Source organism: Triplophysa rosa, linkage group LG22, assembly GCF_024868665.1.
Source record: "Triplophysa rosa linkage group LG22, Trosa_1v2, whole genome shotgun sequence".
Classification (NCBI taxonomy): domain Eukaryota; kingdom Metazoa; phylum Chordata; class Actinopteri; order Cypriniformes; family Nemacheilidae; genus Triplophysa; species Triplophysa rosa.
The window spans coordinates 19,600,320-19,622,956 of record NC_079911.1 but is presented as its reverse complement, the minus strand read 5'-3'; the positions used below and the strand labels follow the sequence as shown (position 1 = coordinate 19,622,956).

Below are 22,637 nucleotides of genomic sequence, written 5' to 3'. Positions count from 1 at the left end.
CAAACAATAAAACGCCCATCGGCGCCCTCTAGTGGCTGTCCAGTAATGCGCTCCCATAGTAATTAATAAGCTGGCTAGTCATCTGAGGGACTCACCTGCAGTTATCGTTAATGTTATCAAATAATGTCCGTTTAAACGTAATACTTGTACACAATTGCTGTTTGGACCAATGATTCACAAAGGTAAGTTGTCATTGTGCAGCGATTCGGTTAAAAGTGTTGATGCAGTGACGTAAAATAATAAGAGGGCGGGAAATCGTAATTTCGGTTATGGATTTTAACTATATCTTACGTTTACTTTTCCGGACTACATTTTTCTATTTTGACCAATAAATGGTATTAGATTATCAAATTAAACTATGGTTACTGTCGTAAAACCGGTTAATGTTTATGGGGTGCATTGGGATGTCATAAAACAAATCTCAAACGCTGGAAAATATCAGTATTTATTAAGGTAAAACAGTGCAAATACGTTTTCCCCCAGATATATACAAATGAAAGAAGCCAAATATAGATGTATGAGAAAGAGAAGGTACCTGCAAGACGACATAAGAGGACATCACAACTTAAATTAACATTACAAAAACATCTGCACAGTTACTAACTAGAATAGATAAGAATCTTAACTTCCTACTGCGTAGAAAAAAATAAACTTTGTACTTGGTGCTGACGTAATACTGTCAATAAATCTATATATGTGTATGAGTGCATTTAATACTGCACATAAAGAGTGAAATCCATTCTGATACAAAAATTAATACTGCACGACGCTTAACGTTTGCCTGGTAACAAAAAAGCACATGCATCATTTTTTCTTTTCCAATAAAGAAAAAACAGTTAGCTTCGTCACTGCCATAGTGTGACTTTAAACCTTTTTTATATAATTTTTTTGCGAAATATGGGTAAACATGACTTTCAGCGCCACTTTAATGTTGGCACACTCTTTTGGATGTGCCTTGTAAAGTCAACATAAATAAAAAAGTGAAAGGCTGAAATGGCCAAATAAGATGAATACATTTCTGTATCTGTGAACTCAAGCATCTGTGAATTCAGCTATTTGCTTGAAGTAAGTTTTACTGAAGTAAGTAATTTTCACTTGCTGGTTTTCAGTTGAGTGTCTTGTTGCCTTCACACATCCCATGTGTAAAGTGTAGAAAATGAGGGGCAAAAATTGTTCGTTCCCTGGGTTCGTCAAGTTATTGTCAGTGTCTTTGTTGACTAGCTCAGTTTGCTCAGTAGTTTTTCTTCGATCAGTCCAAACTGCACGCTGACAGACATCTCCGCGATGAACTGCTCGCAATTCTCTTTGGCCACCTGTTTGCAGTCGCGCAGGTCGATGTGACAAATATTTCCACAACGTTTGAAGTATGTCAGCGATAGGTCTGTAACTCTGTTACAAACTGTTGAGAAAAGGGAAGAAGAATTTAGGTAAATCTTCTGAATAAGAGTTACCAGCCTACGGTCTAACTTGTAAGGATGTTATTATCTCTTGCGTACCTGACAGGTTGATGTGCGTGAGAGAGTCTCTGGTCGTGGTGCCAGCTGCCGTAAGGATGTTGATGCTCTGGTCAGTAATGTGATTACAGTAACTTAGGTCCAGTCGGGACAGTGAGGGCATGTGTTTTATGATGAGCTTAAGGGACGTGTCTGTCATGTCCAGACCAGCTAGACAGAGATCCTCCACGTTCCTCAGTTTACTCCTACTGTCCAGCTGACCTGAGAGACGAGAGAAGACATGACAGAAATGTTAAAGCATAGCATATTACCTAAACATGAAGTTACTTTCGACATCAGCTATCATTTAGTACCTGGTCTGTTGTCTGTTGGAGAGGAAAGTAAGTCTTGTATCTGGTTGTCCTTCAGTCCCTCAACCCACTGCACATCTAGAGTACGTAGCAAAGGACAGCTGGATGTGCATAAAGCCGAAACGGCGGCCCACGAGCACCCTGCCAGCAGAAGAACCCTCAGACCTGCAAGGAAACCAACACAAAAGAGTCATGCAAGTACCTAACATGAGAGACGAGTTAAACAGGAGACAGCCTGTTAAAAGTGATACAGACCAGGTAATCTGTTGATAAGCCAGCTGAGCTGTTTCTTGGAGATGTTGGTCCAGCTCAGGTCCAGAGAGACGGGCTGTCTGCGGATGATGCCACTCAGCATGAGGGGAGTGATAGACTTGCATCGTTTTAGATCGATCTTGGTCCACAGTCTTTTATCACAACACCTGAAATGGAAGACAAAAGAATTAACCCTACTGAGGGTGGTGATCCTGTTCAGATTGTCACCACATCTGCCTGAGCTGAGAATATACTTAGATTTTTCCATAAAAGTTGGATCCTTTATGCTGAGTTACTGAAAGTTGATAACTAAACTGAAGAGATGTAGTCATGTGACGTACCACCTGTTCCAGGTCTTGCAGACCTGCATGCAGAAGCACAGGTCTCGGTGCATGAGGTGGCCGAACACCGCCATCCACACTTCCCGCCGCATGACGTGGTTGTTTCCATCATCCAGAGGTAGCCGGTCAGGCGGGGGGCTGATCGGAGGGGGTCGAATCACATGACGCTCCATCTGAACGCATTTTGGAGGAGAACAACAAGGCGTCGGCCGGATGACAGTGGTTGGCGTGGTCCTGGTCAAACTCACAGGGGACTTGTCTCGAGGGGATCTGTTTTGTTCACGTTTAGGCGTCAGCCAGTCTCTCAGATGGCTTCTGCCGTTGTTAAGTGGCTTATAGTCCTCTCCATCGCTACCTGGTTCCACCTTCACCGTCTGACCGTTCTGATGGGCCAGCCGGTCCTCTGTCTTTTGGATCTCCTGGTTGAGCTGTTTGCTCAGTTCCTTGCTCAGTTCTTTGTTGGGCAAGCGAGGCTTACGTCTGGGTTTTCGGTGACTCCTCACCTGCGCGTCACCGCCCAAATCGCTGCTGGGTCCCACCCGTGGGGAACCGCCCTGCGATCGGTCATTGTCTCGTACAGCTGATGTCCTGCGCAAATGGCTGGGAAGTTTCCCATTTTCTCTTCCGCTACTCTTCTGTTTCTTGGTCTCCTCTTCCTCCTCCCTTTCATCATCTCCGTCTTCTTCCTCTGAGGGCATGAATCTAAAGGGTCTCCTTTCCATTTCCTGTCTGTTTACCTCGTCACACTCTACTTCATCCTCTTTCTCCGTCTTGATTTGTCGCAGGACCTTAGAGGTCACCAGAACATCTGGCCTTGAACTCTTCTTCTGTGGATTTAAAAGAGGGTCAAAATACATGCGTTGCAAAAATATGATTTGATCTCTTATCTGCTTTTACTTATTCATTGTCTCGCTACCTTTCTCTTGATATTGCTATCTGAATCTGAGTCCCTGTCAAACAGTTTCCTCTTCTTGCGTAGCGGGTTGTCCTCCGATTTGGTTTTCAGTGGACTTTCTGAAGGGACATCTAAGGAGCGTTTCTTAAACGTGCCCTCTGATTTGCAGGTAGCGCCGTCCTCTCGTTCTGACTTCTTTGTGACAGGAGAAACTGTAGAGGTGTTGGACTCTGTGGACATGTTTGAGTCTGGCTCTTCCTTGATGTCCCGGTTCATTCGCTGCTCTTTGAGAAGAGAGCCAGGAAGATTGGACGCAAACTTAAAACCCGGTCCTCGTTTTTGCTTTGTGGCCAAAAGGTGGGAAGAAAACAAGAAAACTTTTTACCAATCACCAACTCTTAATAGTTTTAATTGTTATAAATGTTGGCATTATTTTAATCATAACATTACCGAGCGTTTGTTTTTAAGTGTGTGGTTAGGTAAGAAAGTGATGCTTACTTTGCCTGTCTTTCCGGCATGATTGCATTTCGGACACTCCCAGCAATTTGGCAACTCATCATTCACAACACCGCCAGCGCCCATCTCCTGGACAAAGAAACAGGATAAGTTTCTACAAAAGTAGAAGTTTCTATCTAAAATTATGAAACAATACATTTATCCATCTAGCAAGGTATAGCTCACCCAAAAATTAAAATTCTGTCATAATTTACTCACGCTCATATTAATACAAACCTGTATCACTTTCTTTCTTCTGCAGAACACAAAAGAAGATATTTTGAAGAATGTTGGTAATCAAACAACGCCCATAGACTTCCATTATATGGACACAAACCCACAGAGACATTTCTCAAAATATCTTCTTAAAGGGGTGATGAATTAAGACCTCAATTGTAACCCGAGCTTTTGTTATATAAGAGGGAATCGTATTCAAGCGAACACCCTGTTAAGTGTCAGAACTGAAAACGCCCTTGTTACTGAGATTACAACTGTTATTGACACCAGGCTCAGCGAAAGCCAGGTCCTGGAATGCACCTATCATTGATAGGTTGAACACCGCCTCCATAGAAAAATATCAACGACTACTTCTCTAGCCCTGCCCACTGGTTCACGCATGATTGTACTGAAGTAACCCAAGTTGCGTGAAACCAGATAGAGCGAGCAAGTAATAAACATGCCCTTAAAGATCGCAAAATATTGTGGAGTCAGTGCCTGGTTGTAGAAGAACACAGTCGCTGCATAACCTTCCTTCGGATTCCGACATTAGTAATGCATGGTTGAAGTTTATTTTTAAAGACGTTCCAGCTCACGTGGGTAAAACATTACCGCGGATTCCTTTGTGAACAAGGCACAGGTTGACGATGGATTTGCGGAGAGACTAAAATTAAAAAGCAGTGCTGTGCCGTCAATATTGGTTCCGATAGGAATGGCTCAGCAATCTTATGTGAGTACAACATTTTTGTACTATGCGTCACTATTGCTTTGTTAGAGATCGCTTGATATGCCCTGTGTAACCTAACATTACGTCTCTAACCAAATTCACAGAAGGCTCCAACTAAGTTTACTATGCAAACTGCTATCCAATTATAGCAGTGGGCGTTTACTTCCAAGTCTTCATGGCGTAACGCCCATTCAAACCGATCGTTTGTCAAGCCGGCCTCAAAACCGGGGTATAAAATAGCCTATTACTTATTGATTTTGATGTTTTTGAATGTAAAAACCACGCAAACGTCATAACTAGACCTCATACAACAGTATAAAACAATAAACAAGCCCTTCAAAGCAAATCAGGTTTTGAACGACATAACTGTAAATAAATGATGACAGTATTTAAATCATTTTTAGCCTCTCAGAAACCCACCTTTAGACATGCTGGATGGATGATCTCATTGCAGATGGAGCATTCCATGAGCATCATGGTGTACTTTTCTTCCTCTTTCTCTACCGTATCTTCTTTCCCGGCCTCACCGCACACCAAACACACTGCGGTGTGTGGCAGAATGGGCTGCAAAACACATAGCATTGATGAAAATTTCCAGACATACCCTTAAGGGCCACAATTGAAGCTGAACACTGCCTCACCGCTATGCATTGTCTCATGATGCAGGACTGCTTCATACGGCCTGGTCCTCCAAACTTCTTCATATCCTTGCAGAAGTGGCACTCCCCACACTCTTTGCGCATACAGGCCTCGCACTTCCTGCAGCGCGTCCGTCTGCGTCGGGCATTAGATGCACTGCGACTGGACGAGAACTTCACTCCTCCACCTGGAGCAGCGGATGGAGACGAGCCCATCTTGGATTTTGTCCGATTAAGCGGCCGTGGCTAAAATGCACAGAAGAATGCTGTTGGACAATGCTGTAGGTCTTATTTATACAGGAGCCATCGGTAAAAGACACAAGACATAATGTGAAGTATACATTAGGGCTTTTCACACTGCGCTCAACCCCGGGTTATCTTCATTCTAAACCCCGCGTTTAACCCCGGGTAAACGAACGTTTCACACTTGTAATTTTGGATTTTAGCACCGCTTTTGCAGGGTTAACCCTGCATTGCAGTGCCAAACGTGTGCAGTGTGAAACGAAGTGGTGGTAGAATGAAACTACCAGCAACGAACACCCAATCAAAAACTGAACAGCGCTTACCTCATTTCACAAGCTGTGTACAGTCACAGAAACTCCATGTGCTGTGTAAACAATCCTTTGAGTTTTTTATTTATTTGAGTAAGTAACGTTTTAAGAGGCTTAAAACCATCAAAAAGGATTTGCGAGGCATCATTTTTATCTCGGGTGTGGAACAACAGGGTATTCGGTTATTTAAAGGGACCACGCACTATTTTTATTTAGTCAGTTTGACGCTGTAGTATTTATCCAATCATAACTGTTGACACCTCAAATATGCAAATAAGAATGTTAACCCAGGGTTTAGTGATGTACAGTGTGAATTGTCAGGTTATGAATACCCAGGGCTATCTCTTAACCCCTGGTAAATGATAAGCAGTGTGAAACGTGAAACTGATAACCCAGCATTCGGTTGACCTGGGGTTTAGAATAACCCGGTGTTAACGATTTCAAGTGTGAAAAGCCCTATTGTATCATCAGTATGTGTGCTCTGTGGGTATCAAACCCACAACCTTATTTCAACCAATATTTCTCAAATCTTTTATCTTTTATACCTCTGTAGACCAGGCCATTCTGAAGGGTGGGTTTATATGGGTCGGTTTGATTTGTATGTGCACATATGCAACCAGTTTTTATGCCCCAGAGGCACTAGAAACATGGGAAAACATTTTTACTAGTCTGTAAAAGCTGATAAAATCAGCCCACAATGTCAGTCAAGTATGGTTGGGGGACAATGCTTGGCATTATTCACTTTGTGTCAATGAAAGAACAATAAGTCAGGATACAGATGCAGGAACATGCATTAAACAAGCACATGCGTTTCATTACTGAGTATTTCTGATAAATGTGAACTGTGTTTCCTTAGAAACACAAATATTTCACCACTAAACACTTAACTGTATTATGTAACAGAGGAGGGACGGCACTACAAACAGAATGAGTTTCAATGTTTGTGCATTTTCCATTATATCTTTAGACCTTCCATTATTGGCTTGATTTCCTTTTTGATGTTGTGTTATATTTGGCCATTAGTCCAAAATGGCAATGGTCCATTTAGATTATGACTCATCAGTAAGTTCAAGACATATACAAACACACACACTTGCATAGACTCGTATAAACCCAAGCAACAGCCAAGGGGAAGCCTCTACAAACATCAACAGTCTACATCCCCTGGGTTGCCAGCACAAAGCTGATGAGGATTTGGTGTACACCATTACACTCACCCCCAGCGTCATGCCAGTCCCAGGCTTTCCTACCCTACGCAGGGTGCCATGGGACTAGGGTTGGGAATAGTTTAAATTTTATCGATTCCAATTCCGATTCTGCTTATCAATTTCGATTCATATCGATTCCCAGTTTCGATTCCACAGCTGAAGTAAAACATTTAGGCCCGGTTTCACAGACAAGGTTTAGCTTAAGCCAGGTCTATGCTTTAGTTAAATTAGGATATTTAAGTCGCTTTTAATAAAATGCCTTAGATAAAAACATTACTGGTGTGCATCTTGAATCAAAACAATGGCAATGACATGTTTTAAGATATGTTATGTTTGGCAATTTATTTTCAGTTAAGACGGCTCAGACTTTCATTTTAGTCTGGGACTAGTCTTAAGCCTTGTCTGTGAAACCGGGCAATAGATATCCACCTGTATGGTCATTTAGCCTGCTTATTGACGTTTGATTTATTACAATTTGTATTATCATAGTTTAACTACATCATGGTTAAACTGTAGTTACTATAATGAAACTATGGTTAATTTGTGGTTCCTGTGCTTTAATGCAAATACTATAGTTAAACTATGCTTACTATAGTAAAAAATATCGTAAATTTACATAAAGGGCTTTTATTGAGATATCAGCAGATCACGCAACGCGTGTACTTTTCTGAAAATATGCACACAGGAATTGATCATTTCAAGCCTCCGATTCCTATTCCTTTCGATTCCGATCCGATTCCTAGACTTTTGATTCGGATTCCAAATTGGAATTGATTTTCGATTCCCAACCCTTCATGGGACAGGGGTGATTGATGGGAATGGATCCGGCCTCCACCCTCTTTATGAACCTCAAGTAATGGAGAGGAAAACACGAACAATCGCATTACCCGGAGGGGGGAGCGAAACGCAGCCTGACCTCCTCAATAGGTATGTTTCTTTGAAACAGCCTAAGTGGATTTCTCAGCCCCCGAGAGTTGAGATAAGCTGTTTAGATGGAGTCAAAAGTCTTGTTTGGACTGAGCGTTGGAGTTTATGCTTGTAGCAGAATTGATTTCTTTGTATTTGTCCTTCATGCTGCCTGTGACGAATGCTGTACTGGAGCAATGTTACGTCGCATTTTTGCACAAACTGTCAACACATACGAAGCAGAAACTGCTGTTTCACAGCGTATCAGATGTGATGTGTTATGAAACCGAGTTTGGAGGAAAACAGAAGTGTAAACTCGAGCATGCGGTCAGCTGAGCTGGCAGAGAGAGATGGGAACAATGTGGCCACCAGTGAAAGATACTTCAGCTTTAGCATTCCAGACAAAACGTGTTCTCTTCTGCCGAGTAATGGAAATGTACTTATTTTGTAAGGTGAAGAAAGGTGTTTCAGACTAGCTTCTTTGACCCATATTCAACACAAAACCCTGAAATTGCAGAATATCTGGTTGTGTCAGTGTCCAACAGCACCGTCACCCAGAACAACAGCAGCCATGAGAAACACAACATGAATACCAGCTCAGCACATTCTAACGTCATTCAACAAGTTTAGAACGGTGTACGTGCAATAAAGAAGATCAAGTAGCGGAATAAATACATTCACTTTTTAAAACATCACATCAATATGGTCAGAATAAACACAGAACTAATGTCATTTTTAGCAGACCAAAAGAGGAAGCTTATTGACAGAACAACCCTCAAACAACTGATTTAATCATTAGCGTGAAACCAATCCACTCATGATAAGAACGTTCCATGTCAGCCTCAACAGTTAAAGGGGTTAGTTCACCCTAATATAAATCATCATTTATTCATCCTTATGTCGTTCAAATCCTGTTTATGACTCTTTCGTCTACGGAACGCAACATATTTTGAGAAATGTCTCAGTGGTTTTGTGTTGTTCATACAATGGAAGTCCAGTGTTGTTTGGTTTCCAACATTCTTTAAAACCTTTTCTTTCGTGTTCTGCAGAATAAAGAAAGTCAAACAGGTTTGGAATACCTGTGGTGATGAAAGAATATTTTTTGGGGGGGTAAACTGTGCCTTTAAAGACTATCATGTTTATCTAATTGTCCAAATTGTTATCTACATTATGCATGTTTCTACAAAACAACGGCCTCATCTCACACCCAGTGGCTGTGACAATAGCCAAGCAACCTTTAATTGGCAAGGCGTGAAGATAAACTTGCTATTTAACGCTAAACTCACAAAACTGGATGAGGCAGATTCATCTAAAGAAATCCCTTTCACTGGCGAAAAGACAACACACAACCAGAACACGTTCAAAGATTGCGGGCCAGTTTGTAACAGAGGCGACCAAACAATTGTAGATTAACTGATAAGAACCACAATCCTGCTCAGTTATCTAAACAGCGCTGGAATGAGCAATACTGTGCGTTCACTACTTGAATATAATGCAACACAATGAGAGGATGGTGATATGAGATGACCTCTGTAGAGGTTAGCTCTCCCAGACCAGAAATTTTGATGTCAGACCAGCATTTAGTGTTTCTTACAGTACACCCGAGGATCAGAAGACTTCAAACATGTTCACAAATAGAAACAAATCACAAATCAAACATGTTCACAATAGAAACATGTCTGGACTGTTTTTACTCACGTTGGCTTTTTGTCCCGCCCCGCCCCCGTACGCTCATCTTGTAGGACCGGCTCAAAAGAGGCCCTTGTTGGGCTGTGGCCAGAACGGTTTAAAATATCTTGGAAATTGAGGAAGTCAAATAACACAATGATCTATACAAATGTTCGTCGGTAAACAAGCCGTGAAAGTAAACACTAGATGAAGTATTAAGTGTGTGCAGTAGGTGAGTTTACATGTTTACAAATGCCACAGTGATGTATTTCATCCAATGGCATTTTTCGTTGGTACCCTGCATTCGGGCGAATTTCATCGGTATGTTTTGAATACGAGAGCGACACTTCCATGGGCGAAAGCAGACGTATGCAAAGTCCTCAAAGATCTCACACACCTTTGAAACACTCTAGTAAACATCAAAAACAGCTTGTTGTAAAAAGCACCTGTAGCAACACGTCATACTAATATTGTTTAACTATAACTAGAAGTTACTTCCATGTTAAAACAAGCACGGGTTTCCTTTCTTCGCTGGATTTCACTTTCATCTACAGCGTTTTGAAAGTACCCAAAACATTTCGTCATGTTACTTGACAGTAGCTTCGGTTTTAAAAACCTCACACCATAGATAAGAACATGGTGTTTGACTCGTCTAACAAACCAGCAAACGTCAAGATGAACTAAATAAACGTCAAGATGAGTAAAGATAACGTTGCATTATCACTCAAGTCATCTGATGGTATCACACTTTTCTGACAGCTCTGACTGTCTTCCTTATCACACGCGCTCACACACACCAATACAATAGCATGCAGAATGCAGAGTCACGCTGCATGTATGTGATGCCCCTCGCCCCGTGTGTCCAGCAACATTTTCTGACCTGTTCAGCCTCCGAGCTCTCGTAATCCTCCTCGTCAGTTATCAGCGACATGGTCATGGCTCTTAGAGTCTGCTCAAGGCTTTGCTAAACTGACGTGGCTGCAGTTCCAGCTCGCTACTGGGTGAGACGGCACAACCCTCCCTTCTGTTTCTTAACCTCCCGGAGCACACAGGCTAGAGCAAGACACGCTCATGAATATGGAACGGGGGCGGGCCAAAACTGAAGTGAGCCAATGGGAGAGCAACAAGCAGAACAAGATCATTAATATGCGCCTGGGTCGCCAATAAGGTGAGACCAGAAGTGGCGCATGTTTAAACAGGGTCATGGGATAAGGAAGACAGGCTAGTTGGGGCAGTGTAAGGACAGATGGTATTCCATCACAAAAGCCACACACAATGAAGCAGAACATTCAGCAGCTGGGCCTTTAATGGTGGAGACAGTTTTAGTGCTTTGAAGAGGGGGTGTACAAAAGCCAACATCTAATAGTGCTTCTCGGTCAATTGAGGAATAAACTAAAACAAGTCCATAACCCGATTCACCATTCCACTGAACAGCTCATGCAAAGTGACTGAACGCACCTTATTTACTACTAGCATCACGTCACATTTCCTCAGAATCTCTCAATCTTTTGTATAGTAGAAATTGGCACCAGTTCAAATCTTTTGATCACACCAGGACATGAAAAGGGAGGAAAAGAATAAAGACAAGTCCAGACAGAATCAAATCGCAAGAAACCAAACAAACACTTTAGTTCAGTGTTGGCTTCGAGCATACCTGACGTGCAAGTTTGCAATATGTCAATCATATTAACGAACCAAACAAACAAGCTTAAAGAAGCCGGTTGTGCCGCATGCTTACGTGTAGTTACATTCATTGTTTTTGCATGTAATAAACAATCTTACCTTGCCTGTGTCCTTCGGCCAACATACAATAGGACAACCAGTGATGGCCAGCTTTGGATTGTCATCAGCATGCTCCTTCAAGACAACCTGTTCGCAAGAAAACGACAGAATGAAAAACAATGTAAAAATAGTTCAGATGAGATAACTGAATACGTGGTCAGAAGTAGCAAGAACTGAGAAGTTTTGAAAGTGATATAGAAAATAAAGTTGATTATTATCATCACTATAATTACAATCGACATAATAATATATCATGAATTATTGTTATTATATTGCTAGTAGTAATTTGCTGAAACAATGCAGATACTTCTGACATTAGAACAATACATACAAATATGAGACCATGTTTATTAAATATTAGGGCTGTCAAACGATTAATCGCGATTAGTTTGTGTTTACATAATATATGTCTGTGTACTGTGCATATTACCTTTGAGTTTATAAACACATACACATACATGCATATATTTAAGAAACATATAAAATATAAAAATTAATAAACGTTTATAAGTAATTTAATTATTGGTAAATATAAATAATTCACCTTAAATAAATATATATACATTTGTTTATGTTTTTGTATTTATAAACACAAAATGAATATGCACAATACACGGACACATTATGTACTGTAAACACAAACTTTTATTCTGGAAGCGATTTATCGCGATTAATCATTTGACAGCCCTATTAAATATACAAAATATTTATTTATTAAACATTTTTATTTCCTCAACATTCATATTAAACCAAAAAAGAATAGACCTAGTTACAAAAAAATGGCACTTGAGCAGTCTTGCACACACGACTGCTCACTCTGCGATGACATAATTCTTGTCGTGCACACCATGCGGTCATGCATTTGCAGTCATGCATTTGCGTTCAGTAAAAAACAAGCTTAAGACTTGCTAAGTGACACAAAATGGCAATAGATAATGCATTGCACCTTGCTAGATTTGAACCTATAACCTTTCTGTTATAACCTATTCCTTTAACCACTGCATCCAAAAGGTGATAAAAACAGGTGCTTTCATTGTTAGTTTTTCGCTATACAAATACTGGGGACTTCTGGATTTAGCAATAATTAAGTCAATTCTCGATACAGACAAGTGCCAAGTAAAAGTGAACCAAACCTTCATGTCATTCAGCAGCGCTTGTGGGTCGTCAATGCCTTCCGGAACACATTTCTTCGTCTCTGGCAGGGATTCCAGCTTGTCCACCAGGGCCTTGAGTCCACTCAGCTCAAAATCTGTTAAGTGAGTCCATTTTCCAGAGTGCTCCATCCCAGGTGATCCAGACGGAGTCTTGGGACATTCTGAAAGGAGGGACTTTAGGCTGTCTTCAGAATCATTGGCCTGAGGGAGTTTAACGGTCTGGCAGGGAAGAGCTGTAGAGGGTTGGGTCGTTCCCTCGGTCTTCTCTAACTGGGTCTCGCACGAGTCCTCTTCCGTATCCATCCGGGTGTCTGAGATGGGGTGGTCCATTAGAAGCTTGGGTTCAGCTAGTTATAAAATTTAAAGTGTAAAACAAAGAATGAAAACGTGCTCATTCACTTCTTGATTCTTGTATTGGGTAATAGTGAAATGAATCAGTTCTCCAATTAGCATTAATGTATATTCTTCTCTATATATTCTGTCGAAATCAGATGCATTGTTTCCATCAGGTTAGGGTGCTTAAAAACTCACCAGTATGAAGAGACTCCCGACGAAGGGCCAGGCTAAGGTGCGAACGTCTGGTCAGGCAGTTCACGTACCTCTCCAGTACATACCAGCACATCTCATAGAAGAAAGGGTAGCGAAACTTGGAGTGCACCTAAAATGCATGTGCAAGGTAATGCATGTACAATATTCACCATAGCCTGTATAAAACCAATATAACACATTACAATATAAACCCAGTTGACTCCACGAAAGCTCTCCCAGAATGAGAAAATGACAACATGACTGAGATGCTTCTCATGCTCATAGCTTTCCGTTCCGGCTCCTCTCCTGGGAAGAATCTCGCATTCTCAGAGTTATGGAGGCCTTCTGCTCTCATTCCCTCATGCCTTCTTCAGCCAAGGCTAAATTTAGAGCACTGCAATAAAGCGCCCCCAGAACAACACGGCCGATACCACGATCTGTCTTTTTCTCTGCCTGCTGTCTAGCAAATATAAAAATAGCCGAGCCCACCGGCTCGAAGTTCTGAAGAACACATCAAAGTGTCTTGGAGGTTCTGACAGCACTGAGAAAGCCATTGCTACGAATGGCAGGTGCTGTGCTTCCTTCCTGTAATGACTACTCATCTTAAATGACGTATGTTAGACGGCTTAGGCGGAGCATCTATTAACTCCTCCCCTTCAACTGTCAGTCTGCTGCCAGTTCCATTTCAAATTGCAATGGCTGTTTGTATACATCCAATCAAATCGCAAAGACAAGAGCCACGCCCACTATTTTTCTCATTAGAAATTTAATTTCACTCGGAAAAGTAAAAATCATCGCAACTTCCATTTCACGGGGACTTTAAGAATAAGCAAGCCTGTTTCCATCATTCTTTTGATGTCTTTTAACTAATGATATATTAAAATAATAAACCATGAAAGGATGTGCAAGATTTACCAAGTGTAAAAGGTCACCCTTCTTTTATAATAAAAGCAAAACTAAACTTTTATCCTTTTAAAACATTATATTCTCCCCGTGGCAACAGTTTTTGCCATCAATCTCCAGGCTCAATAAAAATGACATTTCCGATTCCCTCAGGTCATGCATATAAAAAAGCATTTATCCATGTTCAGAATTACCTTCCAGCAGCAGCAAATGATAAAAGACAAATCTTTCAACTACGCTAACAGATAAATCGCAACACTTTTTAGACTTTTTAATAAATGCTTTACCTTTGTCCTGTTTTCAATTTCATACACAGCGAGTTGCATGGGAATGTTAAAACTGTGCAGAATATTCCCACCAAACACCAGGGTGTCCTCTGGAGTGTACACAGCATGAATCCAACCTGCATGCACATACAAATACATGCAAACATTTGAAGACAAAGTAGTAAACAAAGACTTCTTTTTGCGACTCATTATCCAAGCCATTTAAAAACTAACCCTCTTGCAACAAATACAGGCGAATCAAAAACCAAAAGACTGAATTTCCAAAAGCAAAACTCTCTTAAGGACCACATCCGTGCGTTACCTGATGGGATAAAGAAGGTAAAGCCCTGTTGCAGCTCTATTCGCTGGCAGCCATCTGCACGGTCACCCAGGAAGATATCGCTCTGTTTCCCAGACAGCACCCAGTCCTCATAAAGAGACAGATTGGGTGGGCTCGGAGGAATCAGCCAGAAAACCTGAACAAGAGAAAGGGGGACGCACGCAGGTGTGATTCTAAACTGGGAAACGATTTTTCTTCTCTAAAAATAATAATTCGGCTTGTCGCTATTAATATCGTAGGTGTAATTTATTTATCTCTCTGTTCAAGGGCGGCCAAATATAGTGGGGTGCAAAAGATTGATTTTTTATTTAAACCCTGAAATAAGCACAAATTTGTGGAACATTCCACATTCGGAAACTATGAAGATGCAGAAATATGCAACCATTTCGCTTGTGTTCACTATATGCCTAAAAATCAGTTAATATAAGCCGATACCCTTGTTATTTCTGTGCATGATTAAAACAGAAAGGGATTTGTTTTGCTTCCACTAGTAAAATGATTACATACAGTAACAAACAAGGAGAAACTCCCATAATCATTCCTCAACATTCCATCACTCTCTTAATTTGCACGTGCCGGTGCTCTTGTTTGACCCTTCAATGCAGATATTATCTGATACCCTTCAGCTTACACACAAACACAAGCAGCATTATAGCTGACGAAGCAAACCCAGCAACAATGCAAAGAGGGAGGAGGATCATTTTCAGGTCCGATTTCAACAGATCAGAGAGAGAGAGAATCCTACAAGATCAGAGAGAGTCAAACCCACAGCCAGGGAAAATATGTGAATAATGACAGAAAATAAGTGCATGTTAAAGAGAAACAAGCTTTGTTTTTTATTTTATTTATTTATCATTCCAGTTGCATGTTAGTATTATTTTCTAGTGGTTATTGCGTCATTTTGGGCCGATACCTTTGGTGCAAATTCTATACACCAAAAGTTAATTATTAGGCTTTTTGATTTGTCAAAATATTTAAGCGATGGTAATAGTGATGTTTGCCTTAAAATGCATCACTAACTACAAAAGAACACTTGCCTTCTTTCCTTTGAAGACATGGTACCATACTGATGTGCCACCAAAGTCTATGTGGAAGTCAGTGAAACAGCCTTTAACACTCATCAGACAGTACCTACAGAAAGAAAGAGACAGACAGAGTACAAGATTCATTTCTCAACACCTGCATAAACAGAGAAAATTTGATAAATGTGGTCTTTTACGTGCGGAAAAAACATATCTGTGGATTAACCACACCATGGGAATTAATATTTCCTTTAAAACCACAAACAGTGGAATTTCCCCTTATCAATCAACCTACATTATCAGGAGAATATTCTGACTTCAAAAGTAAGAAAATGTTTTAGTTGTATGTTCACTATTTATTTCTCTTGTGTGGACAGAACATAGAGAACGCTGGGTTTGTTTCAGCTAAAGCCGTCTCAGCACCAGGACAGGCATGGAAGCTATTTGCGGCTCACGCGTTTGTCACCCGCAGCGTTTAGAAAGGAGCGAAATTAATCAAACCCCCAGAAAGCCTCACTGTCTGGCTGAAACTTGTCCCACTGTGCCAGTAGAAGAAGAGAGCGAAGGAATCAGTTTGCTCTAATGAGCCAAAGGCATCAGTCACCACAAGCGTTCTTCTTTTGAGAAATTAACTCAAAAACTATTAGACATCAATCTGCCGAAACAAACCCAGATGGCTTGAAAAATGACACTTCTAAATTCAGAGTCAGACCATGGATCTCAAGACGATGTCTTGTAAGCAGACATACAGTACGTGACTGACAGTTTACATTTACATTTAGTCATTTAGCAGACGCTTTTATCCAAAGCGACTTACAGATGAGGGAAACAATGGAAGCAATTGGAACAACATAAGGACAACAAAAAGCATAAGTGCAGTAAAAGAAAATTGGTCTCATATAGCCTATCACAGTATACAGAGCTAAGGTTTTTTTGTTTGTTGAAAGAGTAGAAAAGAGATAGAAGTCAGAACTGATCAGTCAGGTGTTGATGGAAGAGCAGTGTTAAAGGGGATGTGCAACGGTGTTTCGTGCATTCTGACTTCTTTACACTGTTAAACGTGCTGGCTTCTCATGCTTGACATGGTCAACTTGTCAAAAAACGAGTTGGACGCATGACGTAGTATTTCTGTGCTCGATACACTCCCCCAGCGATCGGACAGGTTTCGGAAAGTTTTATTCGAACATGAAGAACCATTACGTAACAACTTTTCTTAGTCCCTTATTGGGCAATTCTCCCGGAAAAGCACGCCCACGGTAAGATTTGCAGATGGTTTGAAACTGATAGATGGCGTGGTCCCAGCGCTAAAAGATGCCGGACATGAACCGCACACGGTAAGTCAAATTAAGTCATGTCTGCGTTTTGTTGGCAATGGGTGCGCACGTGCTTTAGTTCTGCCCCCCCCACCCTCCACACATGCGTCGTATGTTTTCAGGAATAATCGTACAGCTGTATCTGTCTTTTTTAAATGTGATCAAACTAAAGACGGATATTTGAAGGGTGCAATACTATTCTGTAAGTACTCAAGATTAACATGAGATATGCAGAAACTGTCCGAGTGACGGCCACTTTAAATTATTAGCAGACACTTTGCATGTGGCATCTCTGCATATATATCAGAATGTCCCAGTTAAAGCTCCGGCATGTCACATTTTGGATGATGTCATTCACAATTACGTCATACATTAGACAATCAGCAAATCCCAATGACCTTTGGATCCAGAACACAAATAAGTGGAAGATGAACAGCCCAACCATTTATTGAAGCTCATTCATGAAAGATGAACGGAATCGTTTGTAAAACCACTCCTACATGCATCGCGTTCAGAAATTCTACACTGAATGTAATCAACACAAGTGTAATCATGGTAAACTGAATCCACAAAGACTGTAAATGTAGCACTCAGATGACAAGTTATGAATAAGAAATGGCTACATCATACCTTAATGTAAAGACATCCCATCTCTGCACAGATCATTGAGCAAACAACTCAACTGTCATAGCCAATAATAATAAAAACACTGCTATAATATTCAAATATATTAATATGTTAATTTAACTTGTGATTTAACAAAAAAATATTACATTTAAAGGGCCAGTAGCGCATTTTGACCAGTAGTTCATTGCTGTTCACGTTCCCTGCTTTATCTTACTTTTTGTGCGATGTTGTTTATCTGACTTTTGAAGGCTAGTAAAGCTTTTCATTCTGTTCTAAACCTGTATATGTGACACACTGAAAACTGAATTTAGGTAGAAGAAAGGCATTTATACATCCTCTTATATAAAAACACAGATCACGAAGCTGCAACCGCTAAAGCCCGTGTTATCCCACAGGGGCATGTCGCACCGAAGCAGCCAAAACAAACCTATAACCTTGATGTTCACAAACATGCTGAGTGGACTTAAAAACTAAAGACTCGAACGATCGCAACATAAAAGTCTGAAAAAATAATAGCAGAGAAAGTTAACCAAACTCTATCTAAAGGACTGTATCATTTTCTGTGAAATAGAGGAGACATACCCGACAGCTTTTCATCCCCATTTGAGCCACTTCGCCCCGCTTCTGACATCTGCCCAAGTAACCCAGACGCAAAAATAACTGTACTGACATTTAGCTCTGAATGCTTCTGTTATAAAGAGCTCCATGAACACGGAGTAGGGAGGAGTTAGATAATGAGGAGAGAAAGTGAGATACACACAGAGAGAAAGTGAGAGAGTAAGCTTTTCTGTGCAGGAAACACTCCTATTCGATATTCTGATTGGCTGAAGAGGATTCATAGGGATACTGCAGCAGCCTGAGAAGACCCACCCCTTTTCCGCATTAGAAATCTGCTGCCTAGCAACCTGCTGGAGTCACAGCCAGCTGCGGGCAAAAGAAATGCACAGCGTGCGCTGGGGAGCGAAGCAAAGGACTGTGGGAAATAATCAAACCTTGTCTGCGATTTTTAGGTCAGTGGGTACAAAATTGTGAAATATTTTGTTCTAAGAAATTTGAGCTAGTAATGTTAAATGATTCCCACTGTTAGGACGTCCTGTAAACTATTACACAAAATATTACCTCTGAACTTTGGGATATTTCATCTCAGACATGACATTTGTGGCTTCTGTTTGTCTATGCTTAAGGTGCCGCGGCCACATGTTGTCTACCCAGTCCACCAGATCCACCTGAATACAAACAGAAATCACACCACAAGTGACCCTTGACCAAGTTTGACTGTTTTGGGATCATTTCTGTACAATTGCATTTCAAACATCAGACACAAATAGGAAAAGTGCAGCTGTTAAATCTACTCGGCTCAGTTTTGTGAATGTGCTGGTTTCTTACCACCGTGGGTCTCTTGATCAGATTCTCCAGTTTGGTGTGACTAAACTCCAGACTGATAACATTAAACAGCTTGTCTCGTTCCCCCTCAGGTGTCTCGTAGTAACGGACAAACTGAGCCATGCTCATCTCAGAACCTTTTTGCGTGCTAACATCCATCACATCGACAGCCCGCCTGCTGCCTGAAGGTCCGTGGAGAAACACAATTTAAGAATGATTTTTATGTGACATTATTCTAATATTGAAAAAGCAGCACGAATCCCTGATTGGCACGAAAGGAAAACTTTTACTCAAAACACCCAAATACACATGGCAATGCCTGTGTTTATTTGTAATTGCATAGTATTACCACCAGATGTCGTTATAGAAAAAGAAACACTTCAAAATTCAGTTTTTGTTTCTAAGCAGGTGATGTTATCTTGTCTTAGTCTTTTTACAATAGTGCCAACATTTGCCATCATCTCAAATGAACTCATGCCACAACTAAGTTAGCTGTAGTACATCCTCATCACTAACAATCTGTAAAAAAGAAAAGATGGACTGAAATTGCAGAAATCACTTCCGTCAACCCTCAATATGCTAAGCTTGAGATAAGTAAATGCAGTGTGCTTCTAAAGCATGCACAATATGCATGCAAAACCATGGAGCTATAGCAGGCACATATTTTAAAGTTCACTGCATAAACTGCAGAACTTTGTAAAGTTTGTGCACAATGAAAACTGCATGTAAAATTATCAAACAGTTCACCATCTGTGATTTATGTTCTAGCCTACATATGTAAAAAGACAACAAAATAACAAAAACATATAATATAGACATAAAAACAATCCTTTTATTTTATTTATTAATGTAAATGTGCACTTACCAATCAAACCCTTGATTTCACTTACAGTAAATTCAGGATCCGGCATTCTGCATCAGATTAAGCGATACAGATTTAGAATTCAAATACAACTTTAAGGCAGATCTACGTCAAATAAACAAGTTCACATTTTCATGTTTTCTTACCTAATTCCTAGTCCATCATTGGCCTTAAATATTAGAGGGGTTCTGAGTGCCTCTCTTTGAACATATTCAAAGGTAAAATCTAGGAATAGAATAAAGAAATAGTGGCAAATAACTGTGTGTCTTTAAAAAACACTGTGATTTAAAAACATCATAGCTTATTGTGATATTGTTTACAATTCTAAATAACAGTAAATTCTTAATAACTATGAATTATTTACTGTTATGTAAGTAGGGCTGTCACGATTATTAAATAATCGTCTCATCGCGATTGTTTGACCTCATCGCGATGGTTTCAGATCATCGCAATTATTGCACATCTCTATAGAAGACACTAGGGGGAGCTGTAGTGCATATTGCATATTTTATAGTATATATTGTAACTAAAGCATGGTAAATTGGTAATAGGCCTACTTGTAAAATGTACCACCACAACACAATCACTTTAAAAAAACTAAAGCATATACCATAAAAATAACCTGCAGTATAGTTTAATATTACGTCAGTGTGAAAACCAGTCTCCCAAAATCTCATTAACATAGAAGTAAACTTTTATTGTAGTCTTGCAAGTGAGAAAAAAACAGACTACAAGATTTTCTATGACTGGTAGCATTTTAATGGTGGCTTCAATTCACTCCTGATCAATTTACTTCATTTACAAGTATTTGGCGGTTGTATTATTGACAGGTAAAAGCCTAAACCTTAAGTATGATGACCCAATTTTTTCCTATGTATTTCCAAGAAAAAGAACATAGTCTTTATATTCAGAACAATATTCAAAGCTGAATCAAAAATGTATGAGAATTAAAAGTCAAAGCTCTCAAACACACCATTAATCGTCATAATCGCAATGATTTATTAGACAATTAATCGTCAGCCAAATTTCATAATCGTGACAGCCCTATCTATACGTGCACTGGATACCGATTTACTGTTTACCGTATTCTTGTACAATGAAATTTACAAAGTAGCCTACTCTGAAAGAGTGTACAATGACAAAACTACATGCAAGAAATAACAAAAAGTAATGTTTTAAAAGACTAACTATTTATGCAGTATGCCGTAACAAGTAACGGACAGCTGTGCTCGTAGTAGAACACATACCTTTTCCGTCCATATGCTGAACCAAATCGCTGTTGTATAAATGTCTCTCAAGTTTATCTTCCACGTTGAAGCCTCTGATGTTAGCGATCTCTTCAACGTCTGATAAATCCTCGTTTTCATCGTACATCCTCCTGCATATTGAGCGCTAAAAGCGATGAAACGAACATGCTCGTGTTATGTAGAGAACGTCGCATTTTGTTTGCACAAATGCGATGTAATAATACGCGCAGCCTCCGTTATTAACAGTCCGGATATTAATTGTAGGCCTTAATCTCCCACAGCGTAGTTGTTATATTATTAATACATGTCAAATAACTGCGAACTGAGTGAAACTCCATAATGCACATTAGATATGAGTGCCATGGGGCAACAATGTGCCCCGTTTCGCACGGTTACATTGTCACGAGCGCTCGTGCGTGTAACATCTTGCTCTCTTAATTGTAATATGAAACATGTGTCCTTTTCTTGTTTATCCTTACAACAGCGATTGCGCTTAACCTATCGACGAAACGTATGCTTCTCTACACACTCGTTTAGCTATGCACCAGCACCGCAGCGATGCGATTCAGGCCACTAAACACAATACACATTGATCAAAGTCCCGATATTAAACGAGTCTTTGAGAGGACGGGTTAAACTACACACCAGTTTGCGTCCGGATTCCGCACACGCCTCCATTTCGTCCGTTTTCATTCTCTCAGCGCTTTATCTGGACCATATTTAACGCCCAAAGTTGTGCACACTTTGATTGCTTGTCTTGAAAACTAAGTAGGAACCATTTTTGTGTAGTGCATCGTGACGTCACGGTCAACAGAATCAAAACATTGCGGGAACGTCACGCGGTTCGCCTTTATTAGGGTTAAGAGCAAATATGCATGTTGTCTTAGTTACGTAGTACGTTACTTAGGAGTCAATGGTGTGTATAAAACCACGAGTTGGAGGGTAGAAGTAGTTTTAGGGCAAACATAATTGCCGTTTCTTTCTCCTGTTTGGCACGCGCGATTCCGCACGCACGCGCTGCAGCTGCTGTTATGGGCGCTGACTTTGTGAATGTAATGCATGTTTGCTTTCTCGAGTTTTGCCCTTTCAAAAGATTTGTTGGTCCTGATGCTACACTTCCACGTTCGTGTCGCAAAATGGACGTCCAGGAAGCATGCATGCATGTGTATCAGCAGCACAAAACGATCGAGTCACGTAGGCTACACTATTTAATTTCTTCAAATCTGAACGAAAAAAAGCATGAACCAGTATGTTGATTTTGAATGAGAAACTCAGATGCCTCCCTAAAGCTCCAGTACCCTGCAGAAAAAGCTCAACTAAATTGTAATGGTTACAAATACTATTATAAACTATATAGCTAGTTTACCATTCAATTATTACACAATTAAAAACCTTATTCCAGTTGAATCGAATAGTGTTCTATTGGTTTCCATCCACCAGATGCACCCGGCTCAGCACATTACCAGTAGATCCCTACCATTTGGTTTCCATTAAAGCCCCATTATAACT

At 40.4% G+C, this 22,637-nt stretch overlaps 1 protein-coding gene across 3 annotated transcripts; it reads right to left on the bottom strand.

Moving 5' to 3' along the window:
- Positions 1-426: 426 nt before the first annotated feature.
- Positions 427-22,215, bottom strand: LOC130545681 (lysine-specific demethylase 2B). 3 transcript variants are annotated; one of them, XM_057320330.1, is made up of 21 exons: positions 21,774-22,215; positions 21,129-21,273; positions 20,028-20,106; positions 19,885-19,931; positions 19,023-19,201; positions 18,756-18,862; positions 15,712-15,805; positions 14,657-14,810; positions 14,356-14,471; positions 13,169-13,295; positions 12,617-12,984; positions 11,484-11,570; positions 5,372-5,614; positions 5,151-5,294; positions 3,791-3,874; positions 3,314-3,634; positions 2,398-3,224; positions 2,060-2,223; positions 1,808-1,969; positions 1,497-1,715; positions 427-1,399 (listed from the first exon to the last, which is right to left on the bottom strand). In XM_057320330.1, the coding sequence occupies exons 1-21, from the start codon at positions 21,819-21,821 to the stop codon at positions 1,218-1,220; spliced, it is 3,897 nt and encodes a 1,298-aa protein (XP_057176313.1). In that variant the 5' UTR covers positions 21,822-22,215; the 3' UTR covers positions 427-1,217. The 3 variants fall into 3 exon arrangements, with proteins under 3 accessions (XP_057176313.1, XP_057176312.1, XP_057176314.1); XM_057320329.1 differs by having other exon boundaries at positions 3,791-3,877; positions 21,774-22,212; XM_057320331.1 differs by lacking the exons at positions 18,756-18,862; positions 19,023-19,201; positions 19,885-19,931; ... (1 more) ...; positions 21,129-21,273; positions 21,774-22,215 and adding an exon at positions 18,219-18,552 and having other exon boundaries at positions 3,791-3,877.
- Positions 22,216-22,637: the final 422 nt, after the last annotated feature.